The following is a 19,557-nucleotide window of genomic DNA, read 5'->3' as shown; positions in this document are numbered from 1 at the left end:
CAAAATAAAAATAGCGTCATGATGATTTTAATGTCAGCATGAAAATAGAGATATCCAAATGTTAAGTTATTGGTATTTTCTTTCAAACTAAAGCAGCGGTTCTCAAACATCTCAAACTGAGACCCCCTTTGATAACAAAAATCACTACATGATCTGAGAGAAAAGAAGTCTGGAGCCTGAGCCTCACTGCCCCAGGCTAAAGCCCTCAGGCTTTGGCATCAGCCCTGAGTGGCTGGGGTAAGGCTTGGGCCCCAGCAAGTCGAACACTGGCCCTGGCGACCTCATTAAAATGGGATCCTGACCCACAATTTGAGAACCACTGAACTAGAGGAAGGCTTTCAGGAAAGCAAATACATACAGGCGGGAAAGAAAGAGTGATTGCCATGCTTTAGGGCTTCTGAGAAACCCTACATACTTGACAGTAACTTGAAACAATTATAAATGTTGAAAGTTGTTTCATTCCAGCCCCCCAGAACTGCCTCCAAACATTTGAGAGAACTTCACCCAAAACAAAACACAAAACTAACTGAATTAACGTAAACTGACATTAAAATGTTGACTCAGCCAGGATACTTAGAACAATAAAATGAATTAAGGGTTCACTCAGGCATCCAGAATGTTTAAGAATACTCACATTTGGAACAAAAACAAACTGATCAAATATTTTAAAGTAATCTGAAGACCAAAATTTATTTAAAAAACCTGGTTTATCTCACTTTGCGAAGCGAGATCTCATACCCATTGGTCCTACGTTCTGAATCTGAGTAGTTGACAATACAGGTACAGTTTTCTTCTGTCCAGAAGTTGCAGCAACAAAAGCCTGTCCACTTTTAACAGCAGCTGTTATCTGCACTGCCTGTTGCTGTGCCTGCAGGATTCTGGTAGGACAAGATTGCTGTGGAAGAGGTGCCTTAAAAGGCACCAGTATTTCTTTGTTGGTCTGTACCTAATGGGCATGAAAATTAGAATGTTCAACCAATTGCACATTTGTCAAAATACACTTCCAAATTTACAAGTTAACAAAGTCGTAGGATAATACATTTACAGTGTATTTTATTATAGAAGACTGCATCCAAACATATACTTCCACCATCTCTTCTACAATCCTTCTCAAATAATTTATTTTCCAAAAAGACAAGCTATAGGGCCAGATTCTCAGCAAACATAAGTCAACAGAACTCCACTGAAGGCAATGGAGGTCAACTAAGACAATGGAGGTCAACTAATTCATATCAGCTGAGGTTCAGGCCGTATAGTCTTTATACTTTTTTTTTTTAAATCCCACAATACTCATCCAAGCAACTGCAAAGTAACCCAGCTGATATCAAACACCAGGATAAGGAAAGGGGGAGAGGAGGGAGAGAGAGAGAGAGAGAATAGTCTAAGGGTATGTCTACATCTACAATTTTGCAGCGCTGGTTGTTACAGCTGTATTAGTACAGCTGTATAGGGCCAGCGCTGCAGAGTGGCCACACTTACAGCAACCAGCGCTGCAAGTGGTGTTAGATGTGGCCACACTGCAGCGCTGTTGGGCGGCTTCAAGGGGGGTTTGGGGAACGCGAGAGCAAACCGGGGAAGGAGACCAGCTTCGCCGCGGTTTGCTCTCGCGTTCCCCGAACCCTCCTGCAAACCGCAGGGAAGGAGACCTGCTTGCTCGGGGGTTTGGGGAACGCGAGAGCAAACCGCAGGGAAGGAGACCTGCTTGCACGGAGGTTCGGGGAACGCGAGAGCAAACCGGGGAAGGAGACCAGCTTCGCTGCGGTTTGCTCTCGCGTTCCCCGAACCCCCCTGCAAACCGCAGGGAAGGAGACCTGCTTGCACGGGGGTTTGGGGAACGCGAGAGCAAACCTGGAAAGGAGACCAGCTTCGCCGTGGTTTGCTCTCGCGTTCCCCGAACCCCCCTGCAAACCGGGGAAGGAGACCTGCTTGATTACCAGATGCTTCCTCAGGTATGCTGGGATACCTGCTTATTCCACGGAGGTCAAGAAAAGCGCTGGTAAGTGTCTACACTTGATTACCAGCGCTGGATCACCAGCGCTGGATCCTCTACACCCGAGACAAAACGGGAGTACGGCCAGCGCTGCAAACAGGGAGTTGCAGCACTGGTGATGCCCTGCAGATGTGTACACCTCCTAAGTTGCAGCGCTGTAACCCCCTCACCAGCGCTGCAACTTTGTGATGTAGACAAGCCCTAAGATACCTAGGACTGAAACAAAGGACTTTAGAAATTCAAGTCAAGTCACCATTTTATAGACCATCTAAATACAAACTGAATGGCAGCTTTTGGAGAACAGGCCAACATGCCTCCTATATGAAAGCAGTGAATCACAGTTTGCATATGTTTCCCAATGATCTTCCGATAAAGACCTGTGGAGAGCATATGACCAGTAAGTCAAATGGAAAGCAAAAAATACTATGCACAATACTGACAAAATCCTCAAAAGACACCCTTAAACCAACAAGGCCTGACCCTGCAGTCATCCATATGCAAAGTCACACTTGGTGAAAAATGTTAGTTACAGGATTTTATTTGAATCTATTCAATTAAAAAAAGTTATATACACAAGTATATATTATATAGAGAGAGATGGTGCAGTTGGCCTGGGATACCATAGTAGATGTCAAGCAGAATTAGGGTGACCAGACAGCAAGTGTGAAAAATCAGGATGGAGATGGGCGGGGGTAGGGGGAGAATAGGAGCCTATATAAGAAAGACCCAAAAATCAGGACTGTCCCTATAAAATCAGGACATCTGGTCACCCTAAGCAGAATATCAGATTAAATGTGAAATACAGTATGTTTCATCCCTAGAAGATAAGGATAATTAACCTTTTACACATAAATGTAATCTGATTCAAGGTTATCAGTGGAGTTAGGTATATAGTAGAGTATACAGTACTGAAGAATGTAAATCAGTAAGAGACTAGATGTTGAGACTGCCACACACACTAATTCGTACTTTATGTTTTACATTTCATACTAAGAGCCAAGCTCAGAACTTTGTTTCTCCTGTGGCTGATATTAACATCTGAAGGCAGTTCCCCATAATGGGTATGACAACAGTAGCAGGATAAATCCTCCAGTCTTGTAATGTAGGCCTCAACTGAAGAGTTCTAGCGTATCTTAGTTCTAGAAACAGGAACATTTCAAATACAATGCAGATACAGGCCTTAAAATATTTTGTAATTAAAAGAACTGTTGAAAAGAAATGTACGGCACTGCTTGCTCATCCTGTGTATATAAAATACAATTTCTTTTTAAAAAAGCTCATGCACTGCGCATCAGGACACTTTCAGCTGAAGGAGGTTCATTCATAAGTCAGAGAGCTCAATGAAGTATAATTAAGTGTTGTGTTTTCAACAGTCACCTCAGGACACGCTTAATAAGCAAGCAAACAGTCCCAATGACCTTCAGTGGAACTACACTCACTGTTTATTAAGCAATTGTTCGAATGCAATTCAAAAGAGAAAAGAAGTGTCCATATATAACATAATACATCTCTACCCCGATATAAGGCGACCCAATAGAACACGGGTTCGCATACAATGCGGTAAAGCTCTTACATGCTGCTCTGAGCAGTGTGTTAAGGGTGCCGGGACGGGGCTGAGGAGTTGGATAAGGGGCAGAGGGTCTTGGTGGTGGTCAGGGGCTCCCTTCCCTTGCCCCAGGCCCAGCTGTGTCACTCAGGGGAGAGGACTTGGGGCAAGGGAATCCCCCATGCACCCACTGGCTGTGACAGATGCGGAGCAGCCCGGCTCCAGCCCGCTCTACTCCACCAGCTCCCAGCTGCAGTGCTCAGCTTCCTGCAGCAGATGAGTGTGGGACCTTTCCCCAACCCCACCTCAGCAACACAGCTGGTGCCAGGGCAAGGAAAGTGTCCTTTCCCCAACTCCCCGTACTCTCCAGCGGCAGGAAGCGGAGCACTGCGGCTAGTAGCTGCTGGAGTGGAATGGGCTGGGGCCACATTGCTGCGCTTCCTGCCGCTGCCAGTGAGTGCCTGTCAGGGGGCAGGAGGTGTGGATAGGGGTTGGAGCAGTCAGGGGACAGGGAGCAAGGGGATTGGGGTCCTGGGGGTGATTAGGGACTGGATCTCTGGAGGGGGCATTCAGGGAACAAGGAACTGGGGCGAGAGGGCAAAGCAAGTTCGGTATAACGATGTCCCACCTATAATGTGGTGAGATTTTTTTTCGTCTCTCGAGGACCGCATTGTATCGGGGTAGAGGCGTATAGCAGGATCTCTAGCAGGTAATGCAAGCTTTCAACTAGGGTGTTCAAAAACAAATAGTTTTGCTACTGTTTCCAAGTTGATGCTGTAATTGGAACTTATGAAAACAGCATTTAGGTATATTTGTATTGCAACAGTTTGTAGAATGGCTAGTGTCTGCCAGCTCAAAATGGGCCACCCTTTTCCTAAATTAGAACAAGTTCTGAGCAAAATTACACATTGGAGTCAATGGCACCCTACATTTAATACTTTCTTCAATTTATTCTGACAGCCTGATCTACATTGTGGTTGTAGGTTCACTGTGAGAGCTCAGTGAAGCAGAAATATACATCTCAATATGAGGTCTACAGTTCAGTCACTAGTAGTCTTGGAGTTTGCTAATGTTAATTGTAATTTATAGAGGCTGAAGAAAGGATTTACAAGTAAGAAGTTTTCACTAAAACTGAACATGAACTTTTAGCTTAACATACCTCACTTAAGATGAGCCTCAAAAGGAATTAACTTTAAGTTGAAGATTAGTAAAAAAATACTAGTTATTTAATTGTTGATATTATATAGGCATAGTTCTAAAAAAATTCCCAGAAGAAAACTCACATCGAATTTTGCAGTGTGCGCAATTCTTTTCTTCTGCCCAGAAACCATATTTGTCTTGGTATCCAATGTATCTACTTCAACATGAGCTCCAAGAGCCTATTAAAATTAAGAATAAAAGATAATACAGGTTTTTTCTTTTATTAGCTACACAATGTAGAAACTGCTTTGACTAAATGTCATAATTCACTAGTTAGGCTTTCAACTGTTTCAACTAATGGAAGAAATTCAAACTTTTCCAATCTAAAGTTACAACAACTGAAGTATATACCTTCACCAAGATTCAGCTACAGGACTTCATCTTTATGTTCACATGAAAAAAGATGGTATATTTTCATTATTAGGAATAATTTTAATAGCATAAGTAGATTTTTCAAAATAGAGAGTCTCCTACAAGTCAGTCTGTTTAGTAAATGTACCAAACTTGAGAAACACATCAAAGAGGTTATGTAGTTAATTCAAAATTTACTAAGCCTAACACACTTTAGACTTCCCATACACTGCATCTGGCCACTTCTAAAGATAAAACACTATTGCTAAAAATGTTTTTAAGAGTGTCCACTAATTTTGGATGCCCAACTCAAGCATTTAGTGTATGATCTTCAAATATGCTGAGCAGGGAAAGCTCCCAATTACTTGAATTGGGGTTGACTGTGCTCAACAGTTTTGAGTATTTGGCCCTGTGTCCTAATCTGACCACGCAATATTAGTGGACATTTTCCAAAATGTGGATCTAGATGATTAGAGAAAACACTAGTAAAAAGTATTACAGAATGTATGGAACACTTATCTCTTTGCATCCCCATGAAAGAGGGAAGTGCACATGTACAACAAAACGTACCGCACCTGCTTAGCAATTTCTTGCTTCTGTGCTTCACTTTCAACAAACTCATTGAAAATTCTCCGGCATTCCTCTATAGGGTCATCCGATTCAGACAGTTCAGTATCCTCTTCACTACACTCCATCTCTTCTTCTGAAGAAGAATCTAATACAATTATTTCACTTTCTTGGATGGTAGTGTTCACAGTATTACTATTACTTTCTCCACTACAGTTTTTAGTCAAGAGATCTACATCATGACAAATTTTCTCACCCAAATTCAAGGGAGTGCTGGGATGAATGGGTGCATTTCCCAACACTTCATTTTCTCCATTTTCATGTATGAGCTGAATTTTTCCTATATTTACAGGTAATTTTTTACAAGTTCCTTGTGCAGTTAGCACAGTTTGGTCTTTTGAGCTGGCTTCAAAATACAGGCTAGTTTGGGCCTCTCTCTTGCAACTTGGTGTGTTTTTATCTTTGTTAGTACTCAATTCTTCAACAGACGTTTTCACTGATATTTCACTCTTTGGATCTTCTTTCTTCAAAGTTTCATTCTGCATCTGTGCCTTAATATGAGAAATTGAAGATACATTATTTTCCTGAGAGACAGTAAAAGGTTTTCTTTGTTCACAAAGGTTATTTAAAGACTTCAAAGCATTAATTTTCACATCAGGCAAATATGCACTTTGAGTTTTTGGTGGCGTTTTCAGTGATTTTTCAGGGTTGCTTACATCTGTGTTGTCATCCTTTCGCAGAGTTACAGTAACTTCTGCTCGTTTTTCCTCAATATACTTAAGAGGATCTTCTCCTATGTTACTATTCTGCAGATTTTCTGCACATGTTATAGCAGCTTGTTTGTTTTCTTCCCTATTCCAGTTTTTAAAGCTCCTATTTATTCTTGGCTTCTTAGTGACAGTCAATGGTGGAGCATCAATAACCAGAATATCATCATCATCAGATTCTTGGAGCTTTATTTCAAGCTTTATTGGTGAATAGCTTCTTGATCTCTTCTTTGGGGATCCATGCCGATTTCCACATGGAGACATTTTTGGAGACTCCATGTGAAAATCAGCAAGAGGCATTTTCACCCGCTTAAATTGCTGTGTGTCATTTTCCTGCTCTTTCATTATGGAAGAGCTGAGTAGGCCTGCAGAATAATTTAGCAGTGGATCATATTCAAGGTCAGTTGCTGGACAGCTATGGTCAATGACATATTTACTGGATACCAAATGACAGCCTTTGCTAGAGTACTTAGAGACTGGAGCTACAAGACATTTGTCTTTTGTAAGAGAGCTACACAGATCATCATCATCATCTGGGGAACTTTTATTTCCTTTAACATCATTTGTTTTAGATGTCAGAGAGTTTTTAGGTATTTCATCTTGCAAATTATACTGTGAGAGTTTCTTCTGCCCTTCTTCAACTTCAGTCTTGACTGACTCAATTGCTTTTTTGATTCTTTCCAATTCTTGTATACTTTTACCTAGCTCTGTTGATGGAAGAAAATCATGTCATCCACTGATCTCTCTTAAATACTACAAGTATTAAGTTACAATTTCACAGAGTTCAGCTGAAAAATATCTTCTACGTAATAAATATTGCAGTCTGTGGCAAAGCTCTACAAATATACAGGTTTATGATCCAGACAACAGTTTTGTTATTCAGTCACTTAAATTATGTTTTTAAGCTGTTATATTCATAACCTTTATAAGTTTCAAGACAAGCATATATCATCTGTAAGCTCAGTATCAGCTCTAAGACGGCTTGAAACTCCAATTAGTATTGTACTTAAACATAATTTGGTATACCAAGAAGCATTCGGTATATCAATCTTTTTAAACTATTACAGACACTGTTCTTTGTTTGTTTGTTTTTTAACTGCATTTCAGTGGAGCACAAAGTACACTGAAACCTCAGCTCTAAGGCGAGCTTCTTAAAGTGGTGCTGCTGCAGTGTATCCAGGGAAGGGGAGTGCTCTACCGCAATTGAACAAACAGTAGATACAGAAGGAATGAGTTGATCCTTCACTCTCTTCCCTGTCTCCGGTTGGGTGCTAGTGACAACTGGATTCTGCTAATTTTTCTTTTTCTCAGCCCTATGAGGAAGTGCTGCTTAGTCTGTGACCCCTTTGTAACACCCATGAGCTTGGACTCCCATGGGTTGAGAATCTACAATCTCCACTAATCATAAACCAACTGTAAACATGGAAATCCAGTTGCACTAATCTGGAAGTTAAGTCTTCCATCATGGAGGCAAGATAAAGACTACATGGGGTAAGAGTCACTCATGGCTCTCACATATAACACAATTGCCCTAAAAAGGTGAAACAGCAAAGGATCAGTAAGAAGCGCAATCATTTACAACCCCAAATTAACAACAGACTATATGCTTAAAACTGTGCACATCTAAAATAAGACTGGGAACATCCAGCTACACTCCCTTTTGTCTTTAAGCACTAATTAAGGTTATCAATTCTTTCAAGGGAAATAGATTTCAGAAGAAAAAAAGTTAGTAAATCAAATGAAAAAGAAACTACATTTTTATTTTTTAAGAAGCTGAAATGCAATTCAGGTTTTTAAAACCTACATTTACAGCATTCTTTTCTTATTTGGGGATATTAAAGTGGTTAAGATCAAGTTTTGTTGTACACCTTTGAATGAACTTAGCCCACTACTGTACGAACAGCCCAGATTTCCCACCAAATTACACACTACCATTTGTCATGCAAAAATCAACTCAGAAACTGACACACAAGTGCCTGAAAATGACAATTCATAAGAGGAACAAAGTCCCTCGCAGAAAAGTCATCAGAGAGAGTAAAAACAAACCAGATGTGACAGATGTTAGTCACATTGCTTAATGCACTACTGAAAGGCACTCAGGCCACGTCCAGACTAGGTATTAAAATCAATTTTAGATACGCAACTTCAGCTACGGGAATAACGTAGCTGAAGTCGAATTTCTAAAATCGAGGTACCCATCTGGACGGCGCGGCATCGATGTCCGCGGCTCTCCGTGTCGATTCCGGAACTCCGTTCGGGTTGATGGAGTTCCGGAATCGATGTAAGCGCGCTCGGGGATCGATACATCGCGTCCAGACTAGACGCGATATATCGATCCCTGAGCAATCGATTTTAACCCGCCAATGCCGCGGGTTAGTCTGGACTTGGGCTCAGATACTACAGTGTTGGAAGGTGGCATAAAACCCATCTGGAACATCACATTCCCTATGAAGTTCTATTAGGCTCTTCATTAACTGACATACTCCTACCTGGAAAGGAGTGCTCACCTTCAGAAAAGCTGTAAATATTTACAATACACCTCTACCCTTCCTCAGAAAGACTATTGCTCACAGGAATAGCTCAAGATTAAAAAAGAACAAAACACCACACACTTAAAAACCAAGTTTTGAATCCAGGAAGCATCTCCAACTTCTATTTATGCCACAGGGAGTTACAGGGGTTCAACATCTCTCAGAATCAGCCCTCACATTTTCTATGTTGCTAATCAAAACTGGAAGAAACGCAAGAATAAATGCTAGAAAACACTAATTTTATATTTAATTTCTAAGCAATTCACTCCCTGGTTTTCATGCACCATCTCCACAACATTGCAGCAGAGACTCTGCAGAGAACTGCATTTTATTTTAGTTTCTATTTTTTAATAGTATAATTGAAACATTTCTATTTCTTTTGCTGGGGCTACATTTAAAATTCTGAGAAAGAGGCAAGAAGAGAGGCTATGCGACCCCCAGTAATTTATTTATGAAGCCACCAGATGACACTTTACTATACCTAACCGGCACAGTGAAGCCAAGGCTCTGACTCCGGTCTGAGCATATGCCCCTCTTTTGTCCAAACACAAATCAGTCTGACACAGGTCAACAAACATTCAAGATTTAGGCCCTAGGACCATGCCACAGGCTGGATCAGAGCACAAACTTTCACTGAGACTCACTTCCAAGCCCTAGCCCTGTTGTTTTGCAGCATGGACTTGAGTAAGGGTGGCATTGCTCAACACAGACACATTAGCACGGCTGCAAGACACGGGCCCAGCAAGTACAAACCCAGGCTCAAAATGCAGCGTGGACACTCAAAAGCAGGCTTGGAAACACTGTGTCCCACATGCCACAGCTTACAATGCCTAACTTACCCTAACCTAAGCCTTGAGTAAACAGCATTTTGGGGTGCATCTACCTAGCTACACCTGCAGTCAACAGCCAGGTATCTATGGCAGGTGGGGTGGGGGGAGAACCACAGGGCAGCAATTGAGGCCATGGCAGCCATCCCCTAAAGCCTGGCTAGTGGTCACACGGCACTGCTGTGCTGGTGTGGAACCAGCGCCATGGGCTACTAGTCACCACAGGGCGTGGGTGGCAATCAGAGACACACAGGTACCAATGCCAAGGAAAGCCCCCCCCCAGCCCCATAGCTCCAGTGGCGGGTCCCAGTGCAGTAGGAAGCACAGTCCCAGGTGGCCTGCCCCACACAGCCGGGAGCAGTAGGCTGCAGAGCCCCCAGAAAGGCTGGGAGAAGGGGGTGAAGTTAAGGTATAAATAGCAGACAGCAGAGACTAGGGGGTGGGGGGGTCCAGGCTACCCCCGCCTCACAGGTCCCCCAACGGGGAGGAGGAGCTCAGTGGGGTCCCCGACTCCCTCAGCCCTCTAACAACGTGGGCAGCGCCCCCGTCCTCACCCATGGCAGGGGCGTCGCTCAGCGGCTGCTGCTGCCCGCTCCGTCCCGCCTCGTGCCTGTACTGGCAGTGAGGCCGCGGGCAGCCGCCGCCTGAGGCGCCATCGAAAGGGCAGGAAAAGCCACTGAAGTAACCCGCGGAGCGCAGCATCCCCGCCCCGCCCTCAGCCAGCCAGCGCGCGGCCCAGCGAGCGTCGCGCGCGCGGAGCCGGCCGTTGGGGGCGGCACGGCCAGAGCCACGCGCTCCCCCCCGCGGCGGGAAAAGGCCAGCGCCCGCAGTAACTGCCCCACCCCGGCTACGCCCTCTCCCCGCGGCCGCGGCTGGTCAGCCTCCTCTGTATTTATAGAGAGCGGGGGCGGGGCCCGGGGCCCCGAGTCGCCGTTAAGCCTCTGGAACCAGAGAGGGGCGGAGTCTCCCGGGAAAGGAACGTTCGGAAAGTTCGCCGAGCCTCGCGCGCCCGTGGTTGTTAGGTTGCCCGCTGCGGGTGGAAGCCGCGAGCCTGCAAACCTAGGATGCCCCATTGCAGCGTGGGGCAGCGGGGGTGATCCATAGTGGGTGTGCAAGAGCCACGAGCACCAGGGGTGCTCCCAGTGTCACTGTTGCAACGTAATTTTTAACTGACGAAACAGTGTGCCACCAGAGTTGATTTCAGTGGAAGTTAGAAGCCTGGATACCTGCGTGGATCTGGGCATAAGGTACTAATCAAAATGAATAAGGTGAAAGAACCTGGCCCTGGGTTAACAGGGTTTATAAAGTATGCCCTTTTCAGTCGTGAATTCCCCTTTACCCTTGTGTCAGTGGGAGATTTGGGACAGTCAGAACTTTCAAAATATTTAAAATATTTTTAAACGATTAAGATAACAGAATAACAACGTGAATGCTGGTTTAATTGTTGGTAGCAGTAAACCTTGAGAGAAAAAGCTTGTTTTGTCAGTCACCAAGAAAGTTAATATATTGAAGATAGCGTAAGATAAAGGCAAAGAAAAACTCCTTTTGTATTTGGGACACTTAAATCAATACTGGTGGTTTTGCACTGAAAGTTCATTGAAGTGGAAAGAGTTCCATAGACTTCAGTCAGCTTTGGATCAGACCCTAGTTAGTGTGGTTAAACAGGTATACAGTATTTTAAATCCTTGTGTTGTCTTCAAGGGGTTAAATTCAGTATGGGTTTGGAAATCCTGCATTTTTATTGACCCTTCACTTAAAAAAAAATATTTCAAGGCAGTCCCCCTAGAAGGATAATACCTATAACACTTTTCCTTCCCCTCCCCCTTCCACAGGGCAGTCAGCACTATCAGCCGCAGAATCACACAATCTCCTCTTTAATCTGCTGCTTCTATTTGGTAGTAACAGGGGCACAGATGTGATAATATGGGTAACAAGATGAAAAAAGGGGAATGTAAGACACAAATGGGACAGAGAGGCAGGAGTAGACAAAAAGGAAGGGGAAGCTAAACTGGTGGAATTGAATGTTAATTTATAACCAAATATCGGGGTAGCCATGTCAGTCTGAGGTTTTTTTTCCCACGAAGTCTTAGGGTAAAGTGCCACTGGACTCCTTGGTGAATTTATAACCAAGATCATTCCCTACAAGGAAGTAGGTTTAGGAGCCTGGTTGAAATCTTTTCTATTTGTATTTATAGTCTATTATTAATGTTAGACTCTGTAAATGTTTTGTTTTCTCCAACCTTGCAGAGTCTGCTTTATTTCAAATAGTAGTTACCATATTTTATAGAGGGAGTTAGGTCCAGATCCTCAAAGGGATTTAGGTGTCTAATTCCTGTTGATTTCAGTGGAAGTTGGGTACCTTTAAAGACCACCTTCGAAGCAGACTACTCAGTATTTAAGGAGGGCTCTAGGGAGAGGACCTATAGTACTTATAAATTTAAACATTTAAAATAAGGATTAATTTGGTGTTTAAAAGTATGTATGTGGTTCCCGCTATTGCAGGGGTGGGCAAACTTTTTGGCCTGAGGACCACATCCGGGTGGGGAAATTGCATGCAGGGCCATGAATGTAGGACTGGGGCAGGGGATCGGCGTGTGGGAGGGGGTGCGGTGTGCATGAAGGGGCTCAGGGCAAGGGGCTGAGGCAGAGGAGGAGTGAAGGGAAGGAGATTGGGGTGCAGGGAGGGTGTGGAGTGTGGGAGGGCTCAGGGTTGGGGTGCAGGGGAGGTGTGAGGTGCAGCAGGGGTCTCGGAAGGGGGTTGGAGTGCAGGAGGGGTGTGGCAGGGGCTCGGCAGGAGATTGAGGTGTAAGGTGCAGCAGAGGGTTGGGGTGCAGGAGAGGTGTGGGGGTGCAGCAGGGGATTGGGGTGCAGGGGGAGGCATGGGGCTCAGGGCAGGGGGTTGGGGTGCAAGGAGGGTTGAGGTATGGGCTCTGACCTGGCACCACTTACCTGGAGCAGCTCCAGAGTGGCAGTGGCATGCACTGGGGCTAGGGCAGGCTCCCTGCCTGCCTGCCCTGGGCCCATGCCACTCCCAGAAGCAGCCGGCAGCACCTCCCTGCAGCACGCAGAGCCCTCTGCCCCCTCTCCTCCAGGGGCCACAGGGACATGGTACTGGCCCCTTCTGGGCGCAGCTTGGGGCCCACAGCACCACAGGGGTGGCAATCCCAGGGGCAGGATCCAAAGCCCTGAGGGGCTGGATCCGGCCCGTAGTTTGCCCACCCCTGCTCTGTTGAGAAGAACTATCAAATTGCATTGCACCTTTGACTGTTCCGATAGGAATCTGATATTAGCACAACACCTTTGAGCTGCATGGTCCTACAGTGTTTTACTGCTGTACCTACATGGAGTCCCACAACAAGTTGGGGTCTACATACAGGAATACTTCTGCTGAAATGCAGCCATAACTTACAAAAACATTCATTAAACCTAGGTTGTGACATTGCACTCCATATGTTTAATAAAAATATGTTTATACGTGTGGATATGATGTAACTGGAATATGCTTTATGCAGAAGTTCTCGTATGAAGTATCATTACAAAGCTTATGATCTACTGAGTGTGTTCATTCTCTTTGTATGTATGTATCATTCTTGTATCTAAAACTAGAAATATGAAGTATAACTCTGAGGGTCTATTATAATTATGCAAAGTGTGGGCCATTAATGATGGTTTAGAATCTTGATGGCTCCTATTGTCTAGGACAATTGACTGTAGATGGTTCTGATTACCTGCAAGTCTCCACTGCATATGTGTGGACCAGTTATGAAGAAATGGCCTAGTTACCAGCTGAGCTGGACCTAACAAGGTTTGTACTGAGGGAAAGGATTGGGCCTAGACCAGGTAGGAATCTAGTCTGTGAAAGAAGCTTATTGGAACATCTCTGGGGGTGAGATTTACTTGTACTCAATTTCTTAATGTATTAGGCTTAGACTTGTGTTTTGTTTTATTTTGCTTGGTAACTTACTTTGTTCTGACTGTTATTACTTGGAACCACTTAATCCTATTTTGTATACTTAATAAAATCACGTTTGTTTATTAATTATCCCAGAGTAAGTGATTAATACCTGGGGGAGCAAACAGCTGTGCACATCTCTCTATCGACATCATAGAGGGTGGGCAGTTTATGAGTTTACCCTATATAAGCTTTATACAGAGAAAAACTGATTTATTTGGTGTTTGGATCCCACTGGGAACTGGGTGTCTGGGTGCTGGAGATAGGAATACTTGCAAAGCTGTTTTCAGTTAAGTCTTCAGCTTTGGTATCATGGTTCAGACCCTGAGTCTGTGTTGCAGCAGGCTTCCGTGTCTGGCTCAAGAAGACAGGGTTCTGGAGTCCCAAACTGGCAGAGAAAATGGGGTCAGAGGTAATCTCAGCACAACACGTGACGGTCCCCAGGGGAGTCTCTGTGACCAAACCTGTCACACAGGTATTATTTGTCTCTCTCAGACTTGAAAGGCTATTCTCACTGAAATTCTCAGTGTCTGTTTAAGAAAATAGTTTAATGCTAATATTTTTAATATCTTTTTTGATACAAGATAGCTATTATTGAAAAAATCTTTCAAAAAGGTGATTTATTGCTTCGAGATTACATCATTACAAATCTATATATGCCCCTGGTATTGGCTTATATGGCCTTGAATTTACTTCACTTCACTTCACTTCACTTCACAAGGTCACTATAGTAAATCACAACAACAGAGTTCCTGGGATAGACTTCTTAGGTCCTCCTTTTGCCTACATGTAGCGTTGTGTAGATGACGGTATTTAAAAGCCAATTTTGTTCTGTTCCTTTTACCCGTGATTCTGAAGCACTTAGAGTATAGTACGCCTGCAAACATTTGTGATCCAGATTTAATTTCAAGTCCCTTTCCCTTCTCCCTTTTCTATCAGAATTTAAAGTTAGCTCTGCCTCCTTCGTGTAATTGCAAGTTGTAAACTTTAATGAATCGCAAATGCATGCTATTTTTATAAAAGTAGCTGCAGCATTTTTTGTTTGTTTTTATACCAGCAGCATCAGGGTTCAAAGGTTTTGTCAATCCTGCACTCAGCTGATTGGTTTATAGCTCATTTTCGCTTGTTTTTGAGGCTTTAAATGAAGTAGCTCCACTGCGAGTTGATTCATCAGAAATTGATGATACATCATCTACTGACTTTATATTGGATAATGTTCTTGTTTTTGAATGTCTAGACTGTGAATTGCTCCTTATCTCTGACAGTGTTTTTTCATCCCACATACTACTGTCTGCAGTCTTAGAAAAAGAAGAATCAGATACTCCTTCCAAAGGCTGAAAATAAGATAGGTATGCCAGTCTCTGTTGCTCAGCATGAGTGGTGGAGGCATTACTAGAACCCCTGAAACACAAAAAGAAAAAAAAATTTACTCATTAAATATTATTTTGAGAACAAACACCGTAGTCATTCTTGGAATTGCATATAAATTACCAAGCTTTCACTTTTCAAGATTTTAACACCTAAGCAGGAAAAGTTAATGTATTTGATAAGAACGCTGCAGTACATAGACTTCCTAGATTCAACCTTTCTTTAAGCATTTGTGATTTTCTTGCTTTTTGCCTGAAGGGGAAAATGTTACCAAAGTGATTGAATGTATGTGTGCCTTTTCCCAAACAGGAGAGAAAATAGAAGTTGGATTTGTTTTTATTTGGTTGCTAAACATTTTGCACAGTTCTACATAAAACTGTAGTATCACTTAAATGTTAACAATAGCAACCTTACATCTTAAAACCTTTATGCATTTCAACACGTAATTCTTTTCTTAAAGCATATGTATTTCAACATGTAATTATCTTCAATATAAGAATATTACCCTTCACTGTTAAACTGCTTTACCACTTCTGTGTACTGGAGAAGAGCAGTAGTTTTCTTTTAAGAGTTAATATTCTATTAGAACATGAATACCTTAACAGAAACATATCAGGTGTGGGCGGCATTCTGGGGTCTAGCAGTACATCCCTGCTCCATATACATGGTGCATTAGGCAGCACTGTTGCGGATAATTAGAAACAATAGGCTTATGCGTAAGTCTGCTCATACTTCCTAGGGTAAAATCCTGAGCTCTTGAAGCGACACAAAAGAGCCATTGTCTTATGGGAAGTAGAAATAACTGAGGTCTCTTAACCTGGATGTTGTCACCACCATTACACCAAAGACAAACTCAGCTATCCCATATGGGAGCTCAGAGGTGCAATGGGGAGGCCTGTACAGAACAGGTATTTTCATCATAGCCTCCTCCCAGGACTCAGACTCCATGTGATAGGAATACTTACTTTTTTTGTTTGCTGAACTGGCTGAGAGTCATACCACAGCATATCATAAATATGATTAAAATGATAAGAGTTGTAGATGATACAGCAAGCATTAGTATTTCCCTTACATCTTTTTTTCTTCCTACATTTGCTGCCTTCTTTTGAATAAGATCACCCTTATCCGACACTAGAAAAATAAAACCAGACCAAGCAAATTCAAACAATGAATGCCATGTACATAGAAATGATGATTTTTAAAAAAAGATTATACCAGTAGGTTCTGCATCAACAAATGAGCAGACTGATAAAAAGGCTAGACATGCCTCTGTATAGATCCCATGCTTGAGACCTGTTTATTTGACCTTTGCATTCACGACCACAATTTAGCCCAAAGTGAAGATCTTCAAATCACTGCCACATCCAGATCTGTCCCAGAGGACGTTCTGGTAGAAGTTTAACAGCCCCCATGGAGTACAGAGATCTATGAACATTTTTAGTTTAATCAAAATACTTTCCCCTCACCCCCCCCAAACAAATATGACCTTGTGTTCGTGAGTATTCTTGAGCTCTATCATCTCCATGATCCCAGAAGATTATTGTCTGGGAAATCAATAAGATTATAGTAAGTACTGTACTGTGTTCTTACTTGGTACTGGTTTAAAAAACATGTTTCTTGGGTGATATTCTGTCTCATTGAACTCAGGAGTTTGGTTATCCAGTTCTGCTGGAAAGCAAAAAAACCTGATGCAGTGAAAACACAGGTGATGTAATGTGCCCTGTTTCCCTACCCCCTGACATATGAAGTAAATTCTTTTGCTTCAGAATGGAAACAAAGACAATGTAATCTGAAGGGGCAAGGTGGATGAGATAATATCTTTTATTGGACCAACATCTGCTCGTGAGAGGAAAGCTTTCGAGCTTACCCAAAGCTCTTCCGAGCCACCTTGTCTCTAATATATCCTGGGACAAACATTGCTACAACATCATTCCATACAGTAATGTAATCTGCAAGCAGTTGACCATATTATAAATTATTTAATTGCAACTATTATAATAGATCTTGATTTGGTTATATCCTTTTGTATGTAAAAATTTAGGGTCAGATTCTCAGGCGTTGTAAATGGGTGTAACTTTGGTTAAGTCAATGGAGCTATGCTGATTTACATTACCTGGAGATTTGGGCCATTGACTTCAATGGGGCCAGAATTTCACCGTGGCCTTTAGTTGTTGTGCAGTCTGTTTTTTGCTTGCACTGATTTTTTTTAAGACCTACTTGCATCTGGATTCTCTTTTATTTCTTGATTGCAATATGTTCTAATAAGCAATAGCAATCAGATTAACACATTTAATTGTCTTTTAGCACATATGCAGTTTCTAAACGCCAATTAATTTCCTACCATAAGTGTTTTCAAAGGGGCAACAAAACTATTTGCATAAATCAGCCAGAAATTCCCTGTCTGTAGACTTTTACCAGCAGATAAGTCTTTCAAAATTGGGTCCTTGTAAATGTTCACAGGTTTTGCTCTTAGATCTGTAAAAGGATGACAAGAATCCGTCAGTAGTATTTCAGTCATTGCACAGTAAAACTAATAGCAAGTAACTTATTTTCATCTGTTTAGGTCTGATACACAAGTTCATAATAAATAAGCATGTTGTAGAGCCATTTCTTTCCTTACGAGCTGGATTAAATTTGGTCTTTAAAAATATTTTTGCTAAGATGTTCTTTACATGGAAACAAAAGAAGTTAAGCTTATTTTTCAGAAACACTGAGGAGAAACAAATGACAATTCAGACACATGGTGATTTGCCTTGCCAAAGGCATGAATTCTTATGTTATTATTAGGAACTTTGCAAGTGAGCCCAAACAGAAAAAGAATATATGACTCGAAAGGCCAAATTATGCCTTTGCATAAACAAGTGTCTTATTCAGTGAAAGCCCCACATAGACCTCTGGGATTAAGGGTAATATGTTCCTTCGTGGTCAGCCCAGTTCCAAAATGGTAATAAATCTTTGGTTGTTCATAGAAGGAAAAAAATTAATCCCAGAGATACAGACTAGAGAATTCTTCAAGAATTTGGTGTGAGCGCATGTTCTAGGGTTTAAAGCACATGACAGGGTATCAGGAAACCTTGGTTCAGTTCCTTTCTCTGACTTGCTTGGGTAAGTTTTTGTACCCCAGTTTCCCCATTTTTAAAATAGGGACAATAATACTTGCATACTTCCTGGGAGTGTTGTGAGGCTTATTTAACCCTTTACACTGCTTTGAAATCCTTGGATGAAAGGGGCTACCATAAGTGCAAAACATTTTTATAAAACCTGGGTATGGTTATCAACTATGTTAGAGTCAATGTAGATATTTTGGAGTCAATGTAGATGTAGAATTACAGTCTCTTTAATTCAGTTTTCTTTGTTAATTTCACTTTTGTCAATTGCATTCAGAATATTTTGAGAAGTCAGCATTGTTTTCTTGTGTAATTTATTATTACAATTATTTTAAGTTTTAATTTGGCCATTTTAACTGTGAAAAGATGTTTTGATGATTTCATCATACCATACCTCCACTAAGTGATTCCTCGACTGGGTCTTGAGTGATAATGTTGAGATAATGAGGTCCAAATTTGGATTCTAGAAAAAAGAGTTGCAAAGACTATTTACAGTTCAACACAGCCTTGTCGCTAACAGCAAAAAAAAAAAGTTGTTGTGCTTGTCCTTATTCATAACAAAATGGGAAATGTTGAAGCAGCACTCCAAGATCTCTTGACAGGATAGCACAATGTATCACTAGTACCCATATTTAATGAAAGAAACATCTAAGAATCATTCAGTTACGTATTAGCATTGTCAAACAGAACTTTCGGTTTTAATGTAAAAGCAGCAAAGAGTCCTGTGGCACCTTATAGACTAACAGAAGTTTTGGAGCATGAGCTTTCGTGGGTGAATAACCACTTCATTGGATGCACGGTTTTAATGTATTATATTCCGTTGTCTGCAAGTCAAGACCTTTGTGCTGGTACAATGATATACATAGCTCTTCAAACAGTAGAAAGAGAAGTTATTGTCCTTGTATTAGACATGATTTTGTTATCAACCTCCTTACCCATCATTTTGTCAGCAATTCTTTCTTTTGTTTTTAGCTAGCTGAATCTATGAGTTCTTGAAGTCAAGTACTGACTTGAATCCTCTAATTCAGGTCCCATTTCTATTTATTTGCTGTCCAGTTCAGTGCAAAATACTTGTATCTTATTGATGTCTCCTACTCCAAATGTGTGCCTTTGCAGAACCGACAACGTGATCTAGATGCTACCTTCTTTTGGGCAAAGGGGAGGCGCCTCTCTTAGCCTGAGGTTCACAGCAGTGAACCTGCTCCTGAAGTTATGTGCTTAAGCCAAGGCAGCCCTGTAGTGCAGTGTACTCAATCAGAATGTGGGCGGCCCAGGGCAGATCCCCTCTCTGCGTGATTTAGAGTAGGGAGTTGAACTCAGGAGAGTCCCCTAATCATCAGGCTATTGGGTA

General features: G+C 42.2%; 1 protein-coding gene across 1 annotated transcript in view; it reads right to left on the bottom strand.

Moving 5' to 3' along the window:
• The window catches only part of LOC115653390 (RNA exonuclease 1 homolog), a 37,230-nt gene extending 26,749 nt beyond the window's left edge, over positions 1-10,481 (bottom strand). Inside the window, exons 1-4 of the mRNA XM_030566646.1 lie at positions 10,334-10,481; positions 5,663-7,128; positions 4,820-4,915; positions 739-946 (exon numbers count right to left, since the gene is read on the bottom strand). Coding sequence (XP_030422506.1) covers positions 739-946; positions 4,820-4,915; positions 5,663-7,128; positions 10,334-10,481 — 1,918 coding nt within the window. The remainder of the gene's footprint in view (positions 1-738; positions 947-4,819; positions 4,916-5,662; positions 7,129-10,333) is intronic.
• Positions 10,482-19,557: the final 9,076 nt, after the last annotated feature.

This window comes from Gopherus evgoodei, chromosome 6 (genome assembly GCF_007399415.2).
Source record: "Gopherus evgoodei ecotype Sinaloan lineage chromosome 6, rGopEvg1_v1.p, whole genome shotgun sequence".
Taxonomy (NCBI): Eukaryota; Metazoa; Chordata; order Testudines; family Testudinidae; genus Gopherus; species Gopherus evgoodei.
This window is presented reverse-complemented; position numbering and strand designations above follow the sequence as displayed.